We start from the raw sequence: 22,534 nt of genomic DNA, 5'->3' as shown, positions 1-22,534 counted from the left end.
TTCTTTTCTTTTTAGCTACAGGATTACGACTGAAGTTTATTCGTGTATTTAAATAATGCTCCATACAAATATTTATAATTATAAATAACAAAGTGTTCAATTAATTCGAAAGATATTATAGTTTTGTTTTTTCATCTTCAAAGTGACCATCAAACATAGCTAGACATCAATCGATCTCAAAATAAATACATCTAGTTATTGTCAATGGAAAAGTGTTTTAACGTTTTATTTCATATCAGATACGTATAATTTGGACAAAGGCTCGAAACACTTTTCACAATCGCCACAATCGCACATGGAACAGGTATTCTTTGATTGAGAAAACAAATTAAAAACATAACTAATATTTTAAAAGGAGAAAAATCGAATTTCGTCCATTAAACCTAGGATGACACATCTTCAATTGAAAGGTATAAAAATTGGATTCCCTAATGGTCTGGACTTTGAAGATATGTATCTATATTTGCGAAGGTATGTGTGCGTCACGCTCCTGATCAAAGATTGCGATACCTACGTTTTTACCTTAATGGTTATTTTAAATTCTTTATAAAGTATATCGTAAAATATATATTTCTAAATAAATAACTACTAATAAACGTTAAAACTTTGATGAAAAAAGTTTAACACATTAATATTTAGTAGCTATTTCGGGATGAAAGCCCCATGAGATAAAATTCTCGTAACAAGTCATGCATTTTAATCATAAACATCCCATATAATCAATAACACGTTTTTTAAGATTTACCAGGACATAAGATGTTAAATTGTTGACAAATTGCAATTATCCTTTTCATCAAAATAAAGCAGAATCGAGACGCTAGCCAACACGTCAAACCTGCAATCTTAAAAACTTGCGCACTTTTTTTAAATAACTATTGCTGCTGTCTGTTTATCTGGAGTACTAATAATCACAAAACTTAAAAAATAAAAGTCATATCCAGTCGACAATTATGCTAATTCCACTAAGTGTATGGTTCAATAAATTGTTTGCTATACTATATTGCTACGTTTTCTTAATACTTCTACCAGCTCCAAGTCCAAGTACACTTAACATGTTAACCAGACTTATCTAAATTTGTCGAAGTAGAGTTCCGAAAGATGATTGAATGATAGGTGTATAACTCCAATTTCAGCGTGGCCATTTTTTTCCCGACAGGAGAAGCCAGAGTACAAGAAGACCGTCGGCAGGATATTGCGCGGCAATTGAATTCGGACTAGCAACTCCAGAGTTGACATGCTAATGATCACTGTAAATCAACTCATAAGTTTAAAGTCTAATTATGCATCGTATATTCAATAAAACATTGATATAAACTTATTTATAAAGGAATGCCTAAACTGTTGACACAGAGACACATGTATGTCTCGCCAGTATGCATTTGTAATTGTGTAAAGCAAATATTGAAATTGAACTCGACAACTGCATACCAAATAGTCTGGACTTCTCATGAGGGGTTCCCCTTAAACTGACATAATCAAAAACAAATACACTATGTAAACGTATCAAATTCCATAGAACATGAATGAAGGGACAGGACCAAATAATCTTCTTGTAAATAAGATGTGCCAATGATAAAACAACTGCAAACCATATATCATGGAATTGCCATTAGTGGATTCCCTAACATTAAACTGATAAAAAAAAGTTGTTGACCTCACCACCGCCACCAAAACAACACCGATTTGGTTCGGTCACGGATTTGAAACTACTATACAAATCATAGGTTCGGATTTGAAACTTGGTCGAGAAAAACAAAAATGACACTATTTATATCCTGAATATTGCAAACTATGGAAACACACATTGGTTTTCCCCTGTAATGTACCTCTTTGAAAAATGGTCAACTTCCTTTCAAGGCAATTAATTCTACTTCTAAACATTGACTATTTAAGGAATGCTCCATTGTGTCATTTAGAGCTTTCTTTATCATTTAATAGTAAATATCCTGATAAAATCTGTAACCTGAAACTCTTTCCATTCTTCATCCTCACATGAAGGCTTTATGAAACCCCTACAACCCAGTAAATATACCAACTAAACCTAGTAATTGTATACTTTGACAAGGTGTTGTAAAGACTGAAAAACCCAACATAAATGAATATATAGGGCATAAATAATATATATTTCTTTTTATGTGTTCTATATACGCTTGTGAAAATCATTAAATTAATGAAATCCGAACCTTTTGAATAATTTCAAAATTAAGGAGTCTGTCTAACAATCGACCAAAAAAAGCCAGCAAAAATACAGACCATGTGAGCTAATATTTGAATGATAAAACAGTTTTTCCAACAACAGGACATTTTTAAGTATCTCATTACAAAATTTCAAAAACCTAATTTACAGTTTACCATCCTGTTGAAACGAGACCAAATAAAGATGCAAAGTTGTCAAGCAAGCTTCATAAAACTGAATTTTAAATATAATATTTAAAAAAAACACGATACTATCATCGCTAACTCAGATATAGCCTACATAATATAACATCTCACTGTCAAAGTGTTACAAAACTCATAAAATACAAATGCTCAATAAACACCTAAAATATGGCAAATGGGTTGTATAATTTACAGTTAATATTAAAAGCATCAACATGTACCAAAATTGTCCACAAAAGAAAATTCGTGTTATAATTTCGATTTCTTTAATTCACGTATGCCATTAGATTTGAATGTGTTCTCTCGATTTAAAACATCATATTCATAAAATAAAATTAAAAGTCTACCAGTTTCTAAAGGTCTATTTGGAGTAAAGGTGTGTTATTTTTGAATTATGTAAATATTTCTTTTTATTGCCCTCCGTGTGGTGTGTGGGGATAATTAGTTGCAAGTAAAATTTGTAAAGACCTTTGCCAATAAAAATATCTCCATTATACCAATGACTAAGCAGACCCAAATTAAATTACCCTCTCTCTATATGTAAGCCTTATTACCAATCATACATTTTTAATTGTATCATATATATGTGTATACACCTCTTCAGATTGAATCATATACATGCATTTGATTTGATACTGTTTTATTTCCTTAACGCTAGGGAAACAGTCTTAAAAAAAGGTGCTAGAAAACATATCAAGCAAAGTTAATAACTATACAAGTATCCTGAAGAGTAATGACGTTAAATATATCCTTTAATTTTAAATGATCAAAGCAAGTTTTCAAAACTTGAGATAACACTCGACATGGAGACCATGGTGTTTCAAATTTTACCACATCTCTGATTTAATAACTGCAGAAGTCGCTCGGTAGATTTAACCAAAAACTTTTTTTAAGACTACGATTGTTCTGGTTTGTTTTGCTATGTTTCTTTATTTTTTGTTATATATTCTTGTGAAATAAAACCACAACTGACTAATGTTTGTAACCTTTGCCTTATGTATTATGTGGTTGTTAAATGTTACGAAATAAATCCCTAGAAGTCTTTGGAGCAATACTCCTTCAAATTGTTTACGCAAAGGCTGACAAATATTGCCACCAACTTTCTTCTGGCAAATATTACTACAATCTGAACAAACATTGCAAATTTGACTGCAACCGACGTGCATTTCGACAATTAATACCTCTTCAGTAATGCTCGAGGCCAAAATATATGAAAATTAAAATCGAGTACAAACCACGAAGAGTTTATAAAAAGAAAAGGGTAAAAAGAAAACTAAACCAAGGCAACCTACATGATGCTGTTGGTCTTGTTTATGGTACATGTGTTTCTTACTTATTGCATAAGTCATTGAAGCACATTGAAGCATTATTATGTCTAAAAGCAAACAAATGTCTTGATTTTTAATAAGAACACGAATTATGTCTGCAACTATCGACTATATCTATGTGGTAAAGAGTGTGTAGTCATTGGCTCCTAATGAAGCTTTAAAGCATATAATCCGTATGGGGTAAGGAATTATATTTAATCCATCGATATAACGTGGAACGTTGATTATGATTAAATGAGTATAATACTATAATGTCTGTGTAATCACGGACCTCCAATGGGATAAAGAGTTGTGTCTGAAATCAGTGACTGTACGGGGAAAATGACAAACTGTTACATGAATATACTCTATTTAGGCTTATTGGTAATGATTACATGCGCCCAATTTCTCTTTCTACATTGAGTATCAAGGATAATGCCATATCATTGATCCTTTATAAAGTGAGGATACACAGAGAGTTAAAACTAACTATGTGTTGAGTAATAAACTCTAGTATGCAACACGATTCTCAACATAACAACCGATTCAGTATGATTACTGTTAATGTATGTGACCATCGCATTGTTAACAGACGGTGTTTAACCATCAGTGTTATATTGAGTCACTCCCGAACGGAATTATTATGAGTAGATTAATAAGGTTCTGTAGACGAAAAGACCATCTGCATGGTGTACTAAATTTCTGCCTAAAAGCTTTTGTGACAACTTGTCCCAACAGTTGGGTGGATAATACTGCACGTAATCGATAGTCCCAGAGGATATCACCAGCCTAATATTGCTTAAAAATCTTCTTCATTACTCCAGACATATAGGGCCTAAGTCATTTTGGCTCTTTTTTATTTAGGTTTAGCTTTTAAGTGTTCTTCAACTTTGTTTCTACATTGGGATTCCAACTAATCAAATTTAAACACCACTAATATGTCTATAGACTGTGCGAGTGGCGTACTTCACTTTAATCCTAGTATTGTTATGAGTTGTAAGCATTGGTAATGATTGGTATGTAGCAAATAAACTCATCATAGATACCAGGACTAAATTTAGTATATACGCCAGACGCGCGTTTCGTCTACAAAAGTCATCAGTGACCATACAAATAACATATGAGGAGCATTATTTACCAGTGTAGTTATTGACCATGTTGACCATATCCAGATAATGACCATGGTTACCGAACCTTAAAAGTTTGACGCTATTTGTGAGGAGGATAATAAGTCAACCTTCTCTAGAAAATCAACAGTTATATATCTGAACGGAAACCATAATGCAATTTAAATGAAACTTTATATAAAACCAGAACCATTAAAACTTGGTTACAAAATGTGTAAATATTTCCAAGAAAATAAAAACAGATTTTGTTTTGCTGAGTCAATCTCTTTTTAAGCTGACTTTCCAATAACAATAACTAGAATTGTTACACTAAGTTGATGAATACAAAGATGAACAAGAGATACAAATGGCTTGGATGATCAATTTTTATTAATAGTCGATGCTGGTTAATAAAGCTTATCTGAGTATAGTGAGAAAATTGTATAAAGATATATTTAATATTGCAGTAACTTTGGATTGCTTCAATGTTTTATTATTTTTTTCATGAGATTTTAGGAGGACAGGACCCCACTGTGGAGCTACATATAAGATAGATAGAAATGCCTTGAGTTAAAGTAAACAGGTGACTATGGGAAACATGTATCCTGCACCTGAACTTAAAACAGCGTTCAAGACTTCCACCTAAAGATTATATGGTGTTTTCTTTGATAAGCATTCGGAAGACTATGCACTTTTTACTGGGTAATATGACACAGCATACATTATGTAATTATAAATTTTAACATTTGGATAAAAAGCGTGTGTTGAAATGAGGCTACACAATAATAAACGTTGATAATGTCAATGTATATCTTTACGCTGCCCACGTTAGGACTTCAATTCTTTATAAATTTCGTCGCTTAAATGTATCCTTCCGTCATATCAAACATAACTAACACAGTTTTTTCTTCCATCCAACAAAACATATTCAAACATGTTTTTGTCCTTTTGGAGAAAGTGTTGAATATAGCGGACAGGTAATCACGGCACAGGTATACATAATTGATAAGACAATACCTGAAGATGATCATCACTGTAATTATGTTTTCTACTTTAATCGTCTATTTTATTCCTTAGAGATATCTACACTTTACTATTCCGACAAGTCTGATAATGTTTGCATGCCAAGTTATATTAACGATTGTGTTTTTGTTTCACTTCCCTGTCCTCCTATATTTGAATATCTATTTCAATGTAAGCATGCGAAGAATATGTTTACTCAGACCAAATATTGGTCTTTGTTTCATCTGACAACTAGTAAGCAAATACTGTAATCAAATATTGAACTATTCATCAACGTTAACAATCTTTGTAGAAGTGAATGGCGATTTTTTGAAATAAGACTGCTGAATTGTTTTTGATATTGACATGTCAGCTTGAATTTGTTCATATTGATTGAGTCAGTAGTTAAATCTTTGTTTGTTTATAGATGTAAAACTGCAAGGTATTGTCAAAAAAGCCATACAACTATATATCATTTAAAAGCAATTGGTATACCGGCTATTAAAATGTAAAAACGTTGGGTTGTGGTTTTAACGTATAATATAAAATAGAAAAGTAGCTTATTGGGTCAGAACTGAAATTCCTTACCAAACATTTAAACTACCAACATCAAAATAAAACGTATCTACAACGACATACACAATGAAAAAAAATGAAAACTCGTCATGTCCGACCGAAAAACCTAATTCAAAACTATACTCCAGACTTTCATTAACCGTAATTGTAAACGAAAACCGACACCAGAAAAAGTTACATAACATAACAATTGTCATATACTGCATGCCACCATATAGACATATGACTGAGCACTTAAGTCACTAGCATGCACTGGAGCAGAAAGTTATAAGTCGATTTACCATCATGTAACCAAAAGATACTAAAGTTGAAGGCCGTACTTAAACCTATAATGGTTTACTTTTTAAATTGTTATTTGGATGGAGAGTTGTCTCATTGGCACTCACACCACATCTTCCTATATCTATTTCAAATGCATAAGTCGGTGACAAACTGACAGCGAACGCCATAGCAATATGTATACACATTTTATATAGGATTGTGTTCATTTCTGAAAAGACAACTTGAATTGATTAATATTTGAAGTTGATTTTACTTTCGTGAGGAACAAATATTTTTACGTCCGTTAGGAACAAAATATCCTGTTCTGCCAGGCAACTCAAAAGAGTTGTTGCTAAGGAATTATACTCCGCCTTTGTGCATGCTAGTGACTTTAGTTCTCAGTGATGTATCAATGGTGGCATCGAGCATATCATAAAACGCAATGTAAAGCCATCGTTGGCCACGTTACACTGTATTGATACGGAACTAGACATAATGAGAGGTGTAGATAGAATTGGTTGCCAAAATTGGCATCTGTGTAACCTTTCACACGTTACATCAATGTGCATGGCCCTGTTGTTTTTACTGTTTGAGGACATGCATTTGATAGCCAGTAAATAACAATAACTGCATATAGCAAACGACATAGAACCATGGAAGTAGACAAACGAGGGACTTCATTATTTGAATTAGAAGATAATTTGTGAACTAAAACTGTCTTGACATGTATGCTTGTTTGGTCCTCTGCTAAAAGTTCAAAATACTGATCGATTTCAAACCCATTTACTGACATAGAAAAATCAGTCAGCAAAAATAACCTTGTATACTATCTTCAAATCGGGAATTCGCCCCTCCCATTGCGCCCCCTTTTCTGGTAGCGTATATTTGAAAAGTAATGAAATGTAAACAATCAGTGGTGCTATAAACAAATGAACAATGTTAGTTCATAAAAATTCGGAAATTGACAGAAGATTTGTAAATTGTAATAAAGTAAAAACCATTATCCATTAGCGAGTGCGACTTCACAACAATGCAATGAACTACTACTCGCAAAATGACGCAGTAAGACTTGCGACCTGAGATCTTTATAGAATTTTAATAACTCATATCAATTTAAAGGAAGCCAAGAAAGGTCAGGAAGTTCTGAATTATTGAATATCGATAAAAAAGATTATCGTACTGGACATTTAAGTTCAGGACAGAATACAATAAGCTACCAAGAAAGAAACTAATTATGTTGTTTTCCTAACAAGATATAAATGGAAGTAAATTGATTGTTCCATAAAATTCAGTTATAAAAACTGCTGTTTGTGTTTGTCACTAACGTGTTTTACGTCTTAGAGCTGACAGGAGCATATATATTCCACCTTAAAACTGGTCCCAGGGACTGTCTTTTTTAATGTTTACTTATAATCTCAGATAGACTAGGCAGAAAAAGTTGTTCCAAATTACACCGTAATGAATCTGAAATCAGCAGACACTTACATTTGGTCTTCCATATACTAGTAAAGGAGTACAATTGTATAAGACATCAGTAGTCGCATGGACAGCATGAAGTGAAAAAAAACTTAAGATTTGGTGTTCAATTGAACAGAGACGAGTGAAAGACCATACCATATATCCTCAAACAAAATGGACATTTCAAAGGAAGTTTTAATTCGTTTTAAAGTGACAAGTTCAAAACATTACATAAGTATTCAAACTTATAGGGAACCCTGTACAGTTATATATATGCAATCTTGGAAATAATCACATTGTACATGTTTACTGCCATATAGAAATTAGATAATACTTATAAGATAATTGAAAACTGAAAGTAATCAAACATCAAACCTTCAAATGACTTTATATAAAAGGTCAGGCGATGACATTCTTTGTGGGTACAACTCAGATCTTGAGATAAAAGATAAAGTATATACCACTTATAGAAGTGAAGATTCATAATGCCCCAAGTAAAGACATATAGCCATATACTGTCCAGATACAATAGATAAACTTTTTAAAAACTTTACCTTGGGGTATGTTTGTGTTTTTCCGTTATATACAGGCGCCATATCAGTGCGATCATATTTTCAAAATAATTACTAGAAGGATTTGTATGACCAGTGTGTCATAGCGTCATGTAATTTAGCAAAAAATGACAACGCAGTTTTTAGATTTATTTTCTCATCTAAGAACCAATCCAAGTTTATCTTTGAAACATATATATAAAGCAGTTTACAAGTTAATATTATTTAGCGTAGTATGAACACATGCTGCTGTTGGAATCGCTCAATTATGGTCAAATCATGGGTTTTACAAGGTAAAGTACCACATTTTTCAACAGCCAGGATATATCAAAGTATGACAATTAAAAGTAGCTAAAAAATATCTTTACAATCAATGCGTAGTCATCAATATGAAAATATGTACATCATTCTGAAGACCAGCTCAAGACCAGACAAACGAAGTTGATGCAAGTTAACAAATTGTGCATATATATATGCACCATGGCAAAGACCATGCATGCAAAATAAACTAGCGCAACACGCAATATAAACCAAGGTGTGGTCATTAACTCAACAAAAGAATAAGACTATACAAACAAACCATCCCAAAAACCTTCACAAGACTGCATTTCTAAACAAGCTAGATTTCAAACAATTAAATCCGTAATTCTAAGCGAAAAACACGCACGCCAAATTAAATAAGACAGGGCCCTGAATAAAACACAATTACCGTGCAAAATTATAGAAGATGGGTTTACAAACAAACCATCATAAACAAATTCATAAAAAAAATCCGTACAAAAAAGGCTCATATCAGGTTCTAGTTATTTTATGTTCATTTTCTTCCCATAGAATCGAAGCAACACATGTAAATTCCATCACAACAATGACAAAGTGAAATCTGATACCTAAAGATTGTAAACGGATGGCAACAAATGTCACTTACAATATAGTATTATGTAAATTATGTAAAAAAGGAATTTACGAGTAAAGTGAGTTCATATACATATATCACCCTGCCGTCTTACGTACGGTTAACTCCTAAATACCTAATTAAAGTAACATTAACCATAGGTGATGATGATGGTGGTTATGATGATGCATGGGCTGATACTGAATGTTACAAGGGCCAAACAACTTAAAGAGATAGGATATACCAAGATATAAGAACACCGAGAGGACAAAGTCTAATAAGAACAAAGCCTAATAAAGATAAAGCCTTATAAAAGCAAACAGTTACCATTTATGACTTATAGGGAGAAAAATAGTCTGATCATGAAAAAAGTTTTATTACCATTTTTGATTTTAATGTTAATAAAAAAAATGTAAACAAAACACCTATATAAAAGTGAGGATTGAGTTTCAAAAAATATTCTCTTATACATTTTTACCACCTCGACTTGCTAGTCATAACTTAGGATTGAGCTTCAGAGAATATACTGATTTTAAAAGTTACCACTTTGACCTACTGGTCTAAACTAAGGCTTGAGCCTCTGAGAAGATATAGATTTTTTTTAAGTTACCACTTTGATTTACTAGTCTTAACTATGCATTGAGCTTCTGCGAAGATACAGATTTTAAAGTTACAACTTTGACTTACTAGTTCTAACTAAGTATTGAGATTTAGAGAAGACTTACTAGTCTTTAACTAATGATTAAGCTTCAGACAAAAATTCAGATTCAAAAGTTACCGCTTTGAACTATTTATTTATCTTAACAATCGTGGAAAATGTAACAGTTGTGACAGTCAGAACACATCTGTCATATGTTAAGCTGAACATCTTCTTTTTATACTCCTAAATACACAATTAACATGATTAAAGTCACCTTGACAATATATGTGATGTTGATGATCTTAACTTGTTGATGGTGGTAGTTTATTATGATGGTAACGCATCTTATAAGCAAGGAAAATTCAATTTACAACTCAGAAGAGAGAAGATGGGTCTTCAACATCAAGATATAACATAACCGAGAGAACAAATTCAAATAGAACAAAAACAATCTACTAGTCAATATGACATATTTGTCTTAGCTAAGGATTAAGCTACAGATAAGATTCTGATTTTGTTTTACCATTTCAATCTACTAGTTCGAATGTTCACAGTGTTAAGCTTCATAGAAAATACCGATTTTCGAGTAACCATTTTGAACTACAAGTCTTTACTAAAAATTATTTTGAACTACAAGTCTTTACTAAAAATTAAGTTCCAGAGAAGATACTGATTCTAATTTACAATCTCGACCTTCTAGTCTTTATAAATCTTTCTGCTCAAGAGAAGACACTGATTTTAAAGTTACCACTTTGACCTACTAGTCTTAATCCTTGGGTAAGGTGTTACAGTTGTGACAGATATAAACACATGTGTCATATGATTAACTTATTATACACCTAAATACATAATACGGTCAGCTTGACCATAAAGGTGTCGATGACGTTGATGATGATGGTTTTTGTTGTGATGTTGATGATGATATTGGTGATGGTTTTGGTTGTGATGCTGATGATGTTGATGATGGTTTTGGTTGTGATGTTGATGATGTTGATGATGCTTTTGGTTGTTATGTTGATGATGATGATGTTGATGATGGTTTTGGTTGTGATGTTCATGATGTTGAAGATGGTTTTGGTTGTGATGTTGATGATGGTGATGATGATGTTGATGATGGTTTGGTTGTGATGTTGATGATGATGTTGATGAAGGTTTTGGTTGTGATGTTGATGATGATGTTGATGAAGGTTTTGGTTGTGATGTAGCATGTTGTGATGCATTTAATTAATCATGGGTAAGTTCAATCAACAACTAGAAGAGAGAAAAAGATATGGTTTGTACATCAAGATATAAGAAAACATAGAGAACAAATCCAAATAGTTTTGAAAGCTTCCATTAATAGACACTATAAGAAGAAATACTCTTACCATCAACCTAGTTTGACTACCATGAATACAATGTTTTTATTAAGTTAAAATTTAGTGAGTATGACAACTTTAATCAAAATACCAGTATACCAGTTATGATTGGGCTGTAGAAAAGATTCCCTTTAAAACAGTTACCACCTCAACCGACTACAAGAAGTCGCAACTAAGAATTGAGATTCAGAGAAGATACTGATGTTTATGTTCCATCTCGACCTACTACTCTCAACAGCTAAGAACTAAGATCCAGAGACTGATTCTAAAGTTTCCACTTTGTGGGATTGAGCATCAGAAAGGAAACTCAATTTAAAGTTACCACTTTAACCTACAAGTCATCTACCGTCATGTAAGGTGTTACAGTTGTGACAGTCACAACACCTGTGTCATATAATTAACTGAACATCTTTTTATAAATACAGGGATTGTTAACATGGATCCTTTTATGTCCCTCTACGGTTTTTATTAAACCTATTATTTGGCCATATAATGTTCCAAAATCTTTACACGAAGGATTAAAAACACGTGAAATAAAACAACACTGGTAAAAGAAAAACAGGCCGTGTACTTATTCATTTAGGTGGTTTGATTTAATTTCCTTGAGCTTATAAAAGGAAATAGCATCCAAACAATTTTCTCATAGAATTCTTTTGTTAACATTTGAACAAAACCATAGTTTATCTTCGACAACAATTATTTTTATTGACAATTAGAAAAATAACTTGAGGCGGATATCGATCACGGGTTATTTTCTTTAAAAAATATAATTAATACTTTCAAATAAAAAATGTTAATTTATGGAGTGTTTTTTGTACTACAAGCCTTTAGGGTGTGCAGACCAACAACTTGATGTGATCGTCATTTCTAAGTCATTTTCGTGGTTATAATAAAATGACGAGGACACATATAATGTCATCTTATTTTGACAAATTGCGTGGTATTATATTGTCGATGGGGTAATGCAGGGAGATGACAAAAAAGTAGCATTTATTTCCCACTCAGAAAATCACATTATTATACAAAATAAAAGTAATGCCAACCATCAATAAGTGTTTTTAACAAATAAATAAATATGGTTAGTGTAATATATAGTGATTTTTTTTAAAAACAAGTGTGTTATTTACATCGTGCTGGTTCAATTGACATAGACACATGGCCGCTTACCTTTCACTGATTTGATTTTGTCGTGTTCCTCGTTATTGTTGTTGTTGCTGATGCTGATGGGAACCGTAATATAATTGTTGTTGACTTGGGATAAGATGGTTGTTGCTGCCTGTTGCAAGATATCTGTTGTTGCCACTTGTATTATTTCTGCCTCTGTTGGATGTAAAATTTCTTGTTCGTTTACATTGACATTGTGTATTTCTGTTGTCACTGTAACGGTCTGTTGTTCTTCTTCAGTTACGCTCTCTGGAGAGGGCTCCCGATTGGTTTCCACTTCCATTGGGACTTGCTTCAGCTGTTTTTCGATACGGTATCACTTGTTTTGAACTGTATGGAAGACTGACCAACCGCTAAAACCCCTTCAGATCCTCTCTTCTTAATTACTACGGTTGATCTGTAAATAGTTTCTATATAATAAACCTTTGGAATCAATAAACCACATTTTCATTCACAAAAAATAAGTATTGTCTCATGCGAAACTTCCGTATATACACATGGTAAAATGTTGACAGTGCCCATCCAGGTATGGAGGTCTGTGAAACGTAAATGAGAGCATTGCACCGTGAAGACCTGTATAAAACTTACCTGTCAATACCAGCCAGTCGTCCGTAGATAGGACAAGGCCCACAAATGAATGTCTACCTGCGAACCAGGTGTGCAACTACAACGCGGAGGAATACAAGCACAAAAATATTTCAGTTTGATTGAAATGGATACACAAAAGTTATGGACGACGAAAAGAAGCGCTTTCTATTCTACTTATTGTGTCTAATTTCCATCATACATATTTAAAGTTCGGAAAGAGTGCTGATTGGTCGACCATGGCTTTCCCGCCATTAAAAAGCTATCGTCACAGCCCGAAGGTGACATTCCTTATTTACGTGAGAAAACACTTTGTATGCAGATATACTTGTATACCTGAGAGATGAATAACAAATTGTGTATTGAGGAAAATTCTAAAATATTGTATTTTCAATTTTGTTGATCAATATTTTAAATGGAATATAGTGGTTTTGTGTTTTGATATGATAATCAAAGCTTACGTATGCAAACAAATTGGTTGCTTTAGAAAATTACGGGACATAGTTTACTTGTAACTTAAGTGTTACGCAGGAAAGTCTAATGGCGAAGACTGTATTAGTTACCTCAGCGTGATGAAGCAGTTTTTGAACATTCTTTCCGGCTGCCGTTATGATCCCGGATTCAATTTCATTTCTATGTCGCACCCGTTTGCTTTATCGGTCAGCTGCAAATTACATTACGAAAAGGACTATCAGTGTACCTTTTATTTATATTTTAAAACTTTTGCTTTTCAATTAGGAATGGTAAAATAAATTTTCCAAGACTTTCATGTACAAAAGATAATCAGAAATTATAATAAACGAGTTGAAAGTTTCTTGCATGGTCTTAAATATCTCTAGTCTACATGGTTCATTTTCTCCCTAGTTGTAAATGTAAATATACACAACTTACATCACTATTTCACTTGTAAGTAACTTAGACCTTGTATTAACAAATGAAGATATGTCAAATAGTGTGTTCTTCCTTCAGGGGAAAACACCAAACAAGTACATAAAACTACGTGTACATGTAACAAAAGTAATGACGTAACAAACTGTAATATTTCTAAATATTATAGAAGATTTCATTCACAAAAATGTTGACATTTTACACAAATAAACATATGTAAATTAACATACACTGTAGAATCAATTGTCTGCCAGCTGATCCCTTATACAAATATTTGTTTTAAGGTTGAAAAAAAATAACTTGACACTTATTTGAAGCGTTGTTTTCTTTCTTTTCAAAATAAAGAACAAAGAATCATTTAAGTGAAAGATGAAAAGTTTACTTTGTTTCAAGTCATCGTAAATTAAAAAACAAAATGTTTCAATTGTTTTTTCATTACCAATTTATAATAAAAATTATTCAAATCAATTCCAGCGACAAATATCTGAGCATACAAAAATTAAATAACAAATACGGTTGTCTTCGAAAAAAATAACATTGAAATGGTTTTTTTCTACTTTTGTAGAAACAAATCACAAAATAAATCGTAAATACTTTCCTTGTATTTTTAAAGCAACCAAACAATACCAAAAGGTTTGAAGCTTATCTAAAATGTTCACCACTACTTTTTATTTATTTTTCTTTTATATAAAAAAAAGCTGTGTTGACAAATAAAATATTTATAGTTATATTGTCTTTCACGGGTCTAGGTCTATCTCACATAACTATCGTGGTATGATAGCTCAAAGGGGATATAGCATTTTCATTGCAAAATCTCTAACTTTTAAATTTAGCAGAAATATAATGTCAACATTTGCAATTTTGGTAAGCTATTTTCTAGAAAATCCACAAGTTGCTACATTATAGATTGATCCCACTGAAAAACAACATCTACCAATAGATTGTACTTTAATATAAATAACCTTTAAGAAAAGCTGCTAACAGAAGGTTTTTAAGTTATCGTGTGCACTTTGCAATATTTTCCGTAGGAACCCCAAAAAGAATATTTTGTACATTAACATTTGGAGTAAAATATCTAAAAACGGGATATAATAGCTCAATGTGTATGCCTCAACATCTTCATCCTTCACATAACATTGCGACTAGTTTAAGTTACTTTGTATGATTAAAAGCGAGTTATTTTTATTAAAGACAATGTAAAAAAAAAATATAAGAAGAAGACTGTTAGCGGCATATATGATAGTAAAATAAAAGTAAAGAAAAAAATACTTTCCATTCGAATTTCAATAAATAGTTTTCAAAAAATCATAGCTCGACCAATTCTGGGATTTATCACACATGAATATTGTAATAGGTAATGATAGGACAGATACCAATTATATATAAAAAAAACAACAACATTCGGTTCATATGAAACCAATAGTTTCGGAATGTGGTTGATGCTTGCTTGTCAGCAGTGACCATTTGATTCATTGAATCGTATCTGAAGGCATTGAACACTTCTTGTGATCGTGGAACTATAAATAAGGCCACCAAGAACTCAGGATAAAAACCTATTTAAAATTTAGCAAGTTCAACTCTCGAAGTCTAAGAGAGACTGAGAACTGGGCCATGGCAAGAAAAAAATCAAATATACAAACACAAAACAATACTTAAACCAAAGATTAAACATAACATGCAACAAAGTATTTCTGTCAAAAAAATGTCATGCACGTAAAGTCTGCTGGTTAAAAAGTTTTCGGTATAAGTCTTTTTATAAGTTAAGAAAAAAATACCCTTCATCAGGTCCTCACAGTTGAACATTGAGATCGCTGTATTTGTTGACTAACTTTAGAATCCATATTAGGTTTAAATATTTTTAAATTGACTGTTAAAGAAATAATGTCGTTCGACAAGTAAACAAATGGGCAAAATTTCCATAAAAAATCGTGTTTCCTTACAAATTAAAACTTTTAATAGGATAACCACTAACATATATATTTCATAAAAAGGGTCAGGAAAATTGTGAAATACGAGTTTTTTAAGAATTTCTCTAATCGGTTCTTATTTCATTACTGGGGTCGTTTTCCCATTGAAAAATAGTTGAGGGTAGTTAAGCTGTACACAATTTTAAAACTCTTATAACAAACTATATGTACACAGGTACAATAGAAGTTTTATTTCTTCTTGTATTAACACACCTATAGAAAAATCGACTTAAGCTGGGGTAGACAATAACTGCTTTCATTGACGGCTCTGTTTTTAAAGACTCATATGGGTAAAGGTTATACTCAAGTTATTTGTATTGAATAACTACGGTTTAATAGTATTGTTATACACAATAATAAAGCTTAATTATAGAAAATCGTCCTGGTTAATTGGGGGTAGCGGCTAGGATAAGTACATGACGTTTCTCAATGATTGTGCTTGAAAATACAACAGTTCCGTTTAAACTATTTCAGACCAAAAAAAATCGAAACGATACTTTTAATTCGTTTAAATGCGTAAACAAAATGTGTAGCATACGTCATATAGGCAGAAACCAAACAACATAATATAACAAGAACAAAACACAGTAAAACCACAAATGACAGTCTATTGAATATTAAAACTGTAAACATCTATCAAATAGATTTAAGGAGTTGTGGTGTTATTGTCATTACGTGAAATAATCACAAGAAGAGTACGTGATACCAATACATTTCAAGAGATTGAATACATTACAACTGTTTCTACTGCTTTTTTTTTCGTACGAGTACTTTAAGTACAACCCTTCTGTGACAACAGAATAAAATTGGAAAGTTTTTCACGTACTTTACAGAAAATCGAATAACATATTCACAGTTTAAGATTCAAATTATATAAAAAAAGACACATGTTAGAAATATTTACAAAATATATATTGTCTTTGCAAAAAATCGTTTGGTATATTGTATACAAATTATACTGCGGGAAACTCTTAAAAATAATTTTAAATTTTAAAATACTCTTTTTTATTACACCATGGGTAATTTAACACTATAACGAATCGTTGAGAAAGAAAAAAGACGGTAATAAACATCAAAAATGAATTAATGTCTAGCAAGTACCGAGCGAAGACTACGATCTCAACGCCCTTACTACGACTTCAACTGTCCGTTCGTTTAAAAAACAAAACAAAGTGCATAAAGCAATGGTCTTAAGAGCACTCGATCAAGTGTGAAAGCAGAGTAATCAATATGAAATAGTATAAAGTTGACAAACCTTGGTACTGATGCGTGTCAGGCAGTCATCGATGACGACCAAAGCCAATATACAAACTGCTTTCAAACTCACTCAACCCCAGTCAAATCCTAGTAATCAATGCGCTTGACACCCAAGGTAGAAAAGTACCCGGATTGAAACAAGTTGTAATGCGTCTATTTAAACACCCCTATGGCAAACTTGACGAACAACAAAAGACTACCAAAATTAAATCTCTGTTCATATGTCAATTTAATTTCCAAATAATCAAAGGATTAACGGTAATTGAAATTGTAATGAAATTTGAACAAATCCCTTATTTTTCAATTAAAAATTTCAATTAAAGAAAATAAATTGTCAAAATACATATCAAAACATTATGTCAGAAAAGTATAAATACTCAGAGACATATGTACTGAAGTATATATTTAAACTGAGGTTAACTTCCAAATCTGTGACAAAAATCCTATCACGATTTTTTTAAATCTGATCTTTTTCATATTGTTCCTTATAATTATTACCATATTTCTTATTCGTAAACTAAAGATTTAATGAAACTCTAAATTTTCATTTTCAAATGTGTTTTTTTTGTTGGTTTGTAGGTTTTTTTTGGGGTGAGGAGTGATAAACGAAGTCTCCACAGTAAACAGAAAACTTTAAAGAAAAAACAAATGTTATTCTGTTCACATCACTATAAATGCTCCGAGATTTTTTTAATTCTTTTTTTTTATTTTCCCTAAAAGTTGGTATCTTCCGACCTTAAAAAAGATTGAAATTTTAAATAGTAAAATGAATATATATCAGGAGATGTGATATTAGCGCCAATCAGACACCTCTCCATCCAAGTCACAATTTGGAAAAGTGAACCATTATAGGTCAAAGTGCGGTCTTCAGCACATAGCCTTGGCTTACATCGAACAGCATGTCTGAATAGCCTTTTTCATTATCTATTACAAAGTAGTTTGTGTGCCGAACGAGTTTATTGACTAGATCCTTTGCATACGAATCTGCCCGGTAGCCAATCCATTAGTTTATACAGGATAACATCTAAATAAATTGGGCTTTGACAGTCAACACTAAGCCGTCGTCCATTCAGAAAGTATGTACCTATCACTGTCCTATGTAAATAATTTAATTGTGGTTCTAACGAGTCTTCTGATTGGCTGACAGAGTTTTCTCTACCCGCTCATAGAAATATTTTTGTGATGTGACCGTGACGTCATCAAGGTTTGTTCTCATGATTAACTCTTAACATGGAATTTAGAAAAAAATCAATAGGAATGACTGTAATTTTTTCCAGACGATTCCAAATAACAATATAAAAAAAAGTGGTGCACATTACGCCGGTTATCATCAGTATGCAAAACACTTTTGATGGTATTTCTTCTTAGACGGCAGAACAAAAATATTACAGTTATTCCGTTATTCCTTTATTAAAACCACCTGTATAAAAGGATATCGGTAATTTGCAGATGCAATAGGTAACACTGTCAAAATATGCTATACATGCATGATCGCAAAATTCCGTCGTATTTAATTGTAATAGGCAACTCAGGCAAAATCTGTTGTACACGATAGCAAAACCCATGAATGGTTTTTAATTGCAATCGGGAACTTGATCCGTATTGTATTGCAGTATTTAATCGGTAATAGGGTGTGTATAATAGCGAATTCCGTGCGAGACCTTCATAGGTATCCAAGGTCGTTATATACCCCCGTAATATAGTTATAACTACCACGAGGTCTAATGTTTTATAAGGTTTCGAGTTTAGCATTCCTTGGCAAAATATAGGCGTTCTGTAGATAATGCAAGTTAAATTCATGGTTAATTGTACAACTGAATCTCAAAAACATTACATGTATCAATATGTATTCTGCATCTCAAAACATGTCCCCCTTTTTCATCATGGGCATTACTTCCGGCGGAAAAGACTCAGTTATCAAGTTTATAATACAAATTACAATTACAAACTTTTTGCGGGAGAATTAAAGAATTCGTTTGGTCAAATTTAGTTTCGATTTTCATTGTACTTCAGAAAAGATTTAAAAAAAGAATAACATATGATTAACGACGGATGGATGGAATATCATACGCTAGCTCTTTGACGATAGTCGAGTATTTAAGTTTGTACCATTATGCAAAACTTTCTAATCGCATGGTTTCGTAATATAAATGCAGTTCATACAAATAAAACGAGATGTTTGGTGTTCGTCAATGAGACAGCAAACCAACGACACAACAAACCATAGACACCCATAGAAAAACGTAGTTTTAAACAATACAGAAAATGTTCTATACAAAATGCAACCTGAAAATCTCCCCGAGCCTTGAAATTTGAATACACCATAACATATGACACTAGATATACTTCCCTAAAAAAAAAAGCATAAATAAATAATAAAGACAACTACCGACAAGTATCCTGACTCGGGACCGTCACACGACATTGAAAAGTCAGGCAAACATTGTTATTCCGTTTAACTAGAGATCTGGGTCTGTACTTCAGACCGAAACATATTTAATTATAGGAATAGACTGTAAGCGTGAGTTGCGGTTTTCATTTAGCGCCAAATAGTAACTTTAACACTAAGACTTCCAAACTTTACATTCAAACGAATTCTTTGGTTCCATCCCTTTCTGATCAACCAAAAAGACTGGAACCGACTGTTTTTGGCACGAGAGTAAGATTAGAGCAATGAGTTAAAGTAGGGAAAAAGTCTTAATCTGGACAGCTACCTTGCGAAATAGCATGTTAACACAATCTGAATCATTGTTAGTTTAACGCAGGGTTAATTTCGTGTTCTACATAAAGAATACATTTGTATATCACATTACCTTGTTCATGACTTGGATATTGAATAAAATATTTGCTACTGGACATTAAACAACCAAAAACTAATCAAACTCTTGGATATGGTTAAAAGATTACTCGTTGGACTGAAAACATTGAGCAATTATTTATTTTTTTAAATAGAGCGAAGTCACATTTATCATTGCAAGCGTAACATCCAGTGGCGAATATTTCATTAATTTCTGGAGGGAGACAAATTAAAAATACAGTCAATTACAAAAATGTAAATCTCAGTATAAACAGGTTTGGAATAAAGGGTCATCGGATTGAACTCGACAATCGCCGGAAAATAAGCAAATGGGAATAATAATTGGTAAAAGACTAAAACATAGCAATAAAACTAGTACGGATCCTCCGTATTTTCTGCAACGGTATTGAAACATGCAGAGAATAAGAAACTCTTCCAACAAGAGTCATATAAATTTTACACATTTCCAATCCTACCGGACGTGGCTGCGTATTTAAACATCCCGCACAGTCAAGCCGACACTTTTTAGCATGGGTATGGGAGAGGAACACGGTTGACCATATTATGACTCTCCTTTCAGTTCAAAATTATTCAAAATCGGTTGGTCCAAAGGGAATGAATGCTAAGAAATGCGACCGGTGTCCGTTTTATTTGTGTCAGTCATTTGGTAAAACACGTAGGTTTATAGGTGGATCATTCAACCTTGTGAAATTTGAGGTATATTTAACGTATACCTAACGTATACCTACATGCGAGAGACGACTGTTTGGAATCCTGTGTTTCGACACTGTTCATCACTATAGATTACTTTACCAACAACACAATGCACGGTGTTTCAGAAATAACTAACTTCATTGAGCACTGAGGGAGGGGGGTCCGGGGGTTGGAAACCCCCTTTTCTTTTGACGATAAATGCATTTGAATGGGAGCATATAGTTGGACCCCCCCCCCCCCTTTTTTTTTTAAATGGCTGGATCCGCCACTGCGAGTCTATCCTTTAACTCGTTTTGTCAAATAAGTATGTCACATACCAGACATTTCTATTGACTCTAAAAGGAATATCCAAACATGTCATGCGTAACAAATGCATCAGAATTACTAGCTTCTTATTATTTAAAAAATCCCATTTTGACTTCAAAAGACAATACAGTTGGACAAGTAAATTTGTTGTAAATTCAATATATTCTACAAACCGGATTGCATGTACTCAAGCAATCTGACTAAACCCATTCCAATCCATTCTCAAACATATTAAGAAAACTAATACAGAAATTAAGCCATGCTGTATGTTTCATTCTCTAAGTAAATCAAGCATTATTAATGATGCAAAATCGACCATTATTTTTTTTTTCTCAATAAATTATAAGTTGAATCATCATGATTTTCTTGTCTTACAAGGATTTAGAATCAATACTTCACTGATACAATCATGAACAATTCTGAAAAGATATTAACTGCATGGAAGAAAATCCAGGTCGTGAACCTAACAAGAGGCTCCAATGCTTTCTTTATATATCGGGTATCAGATATGTATTTAGTGATGGAGAAGTGAATTTGTAGGAACGGTGATTCATTGGATAGAAAATCTTGAAGGATCAATTCCATGTGTATTTATTTTACAAAGAAAATGTCGAAATACTTTTGTATTAATATGAGATAAGCTAATTCTTTTGTTATTTTTTTTGTAAATTCTGAATTATTACCATAAAAATGAAAATGTGCAAACTCAACCAATTGTTTGGTTCAAAACAATTCTTTTCATTAAAATTTGAGCTAAGCTTAGTGCTGCAAACAGAACTGTCATGTTATTAGGTATTCTGCAATTCGCCACGTTGTCAGGTATTTTGTAATCTGTCATGTTATAAGGTATCCTGAATTTTGTCATGGTGTTATTAGGTATTCTGTCAATTCTAACATTTGTTCTGAATCTCTTATTTTATTTGCTTGTCCAACTACAAATCCTCTGAAGGCTGAACAAATTAGTATCTTAGTTTTACATGTATATACACATTTGTATATTTGGAGTAAAATACATGGAAGTAAAAAGGAGTATTGCATTAAATATTTGAGAATGCTAGTCTACAGTTATGTAGCTTAATTGGGTTAGGATATATATCAATAATAAGAAAACACATTCTGAAAGTGATACAAATGCATATTTACATGAAAAAGCAGTAATTATTCTGACACTTTTGTTCATTATTCAAAAATTGCACTAATAAATGCACACAATCATTTCTGAATTCACAGCAATTTATTAGTTTGAGAAGTACCATTAGAAAAACAAAACACACCATAAAGACTGCTGACAATGCAACAGTATAAATAATGTATTGAACAGTTAAA

The 22,534-nt window shown here is 32.4% G+C and overlaps 1 protein-coding gene across 15 annotated transcripts in view; it reads right to left on the bottom strand.

Moving 5' to 3' along the window:
* The window catches only part of LOC134725021 (paired box protein Pax-5-like), a 79,993-nt gene that overhangs the window by 47,560 nt on the left and 9,899 nt on the right, over positions 1 to 22,534 (bottom strand). For 8 of the 15 annotated variants that reach the window (XM_063588485.1, XM_063588492.1, XM_063588495.1 and 5 more), the window contains exons 1-2: positions 17,390 to 17,577; positions 12,698 to 13,091 (exon numbers count right to left, since the gene is read on the bottom strand). In XM_063588485.1, the coding sequence (XP_063444555.1) occupies positions 12,698 to 12,977 (280 nt within the window). In that variant the 5' untranslated portion in view covers positions 12,978 to 13,091; positions 17,390 to 17,577. Of the gene's footprint in view, positions 1 to 12,697; positions 13,092 to 13,282; positions 13,777 to 13,842; positions 14,031 to 14,170; positions 14,261 to 17,389; positions 17,578 to 22,534 lie in introns of those variants that run through there. The other 7 variants (XM_063588494.1, XM_063588499.1, XM_063588487.1 and 4 more) reach the window with 5 other exon arrangements.

This window comes from Mytilus trossulus, chromosome 7, assembly GCF_036588685.1.
Source record: "Mytilus trossulus isolate FHL-02 chromosome 7, PNRI_Mtr1.1.1.hap1, whole genome shotgun sequence".
In the NCBI taxonomy this organism is placed as follows: domain Eukaryota; kingdom Metazoa; phylum Mollusca; class Bivalvia; order Mytilida; family Mytilidae; genus Mytilus; species Mytilus trossulus.
The sequence above is the reverse complement of the archived record's forward strand: the minus strand, read 5'-3'. Positions and strand labels throughout refer to the sequence as shown.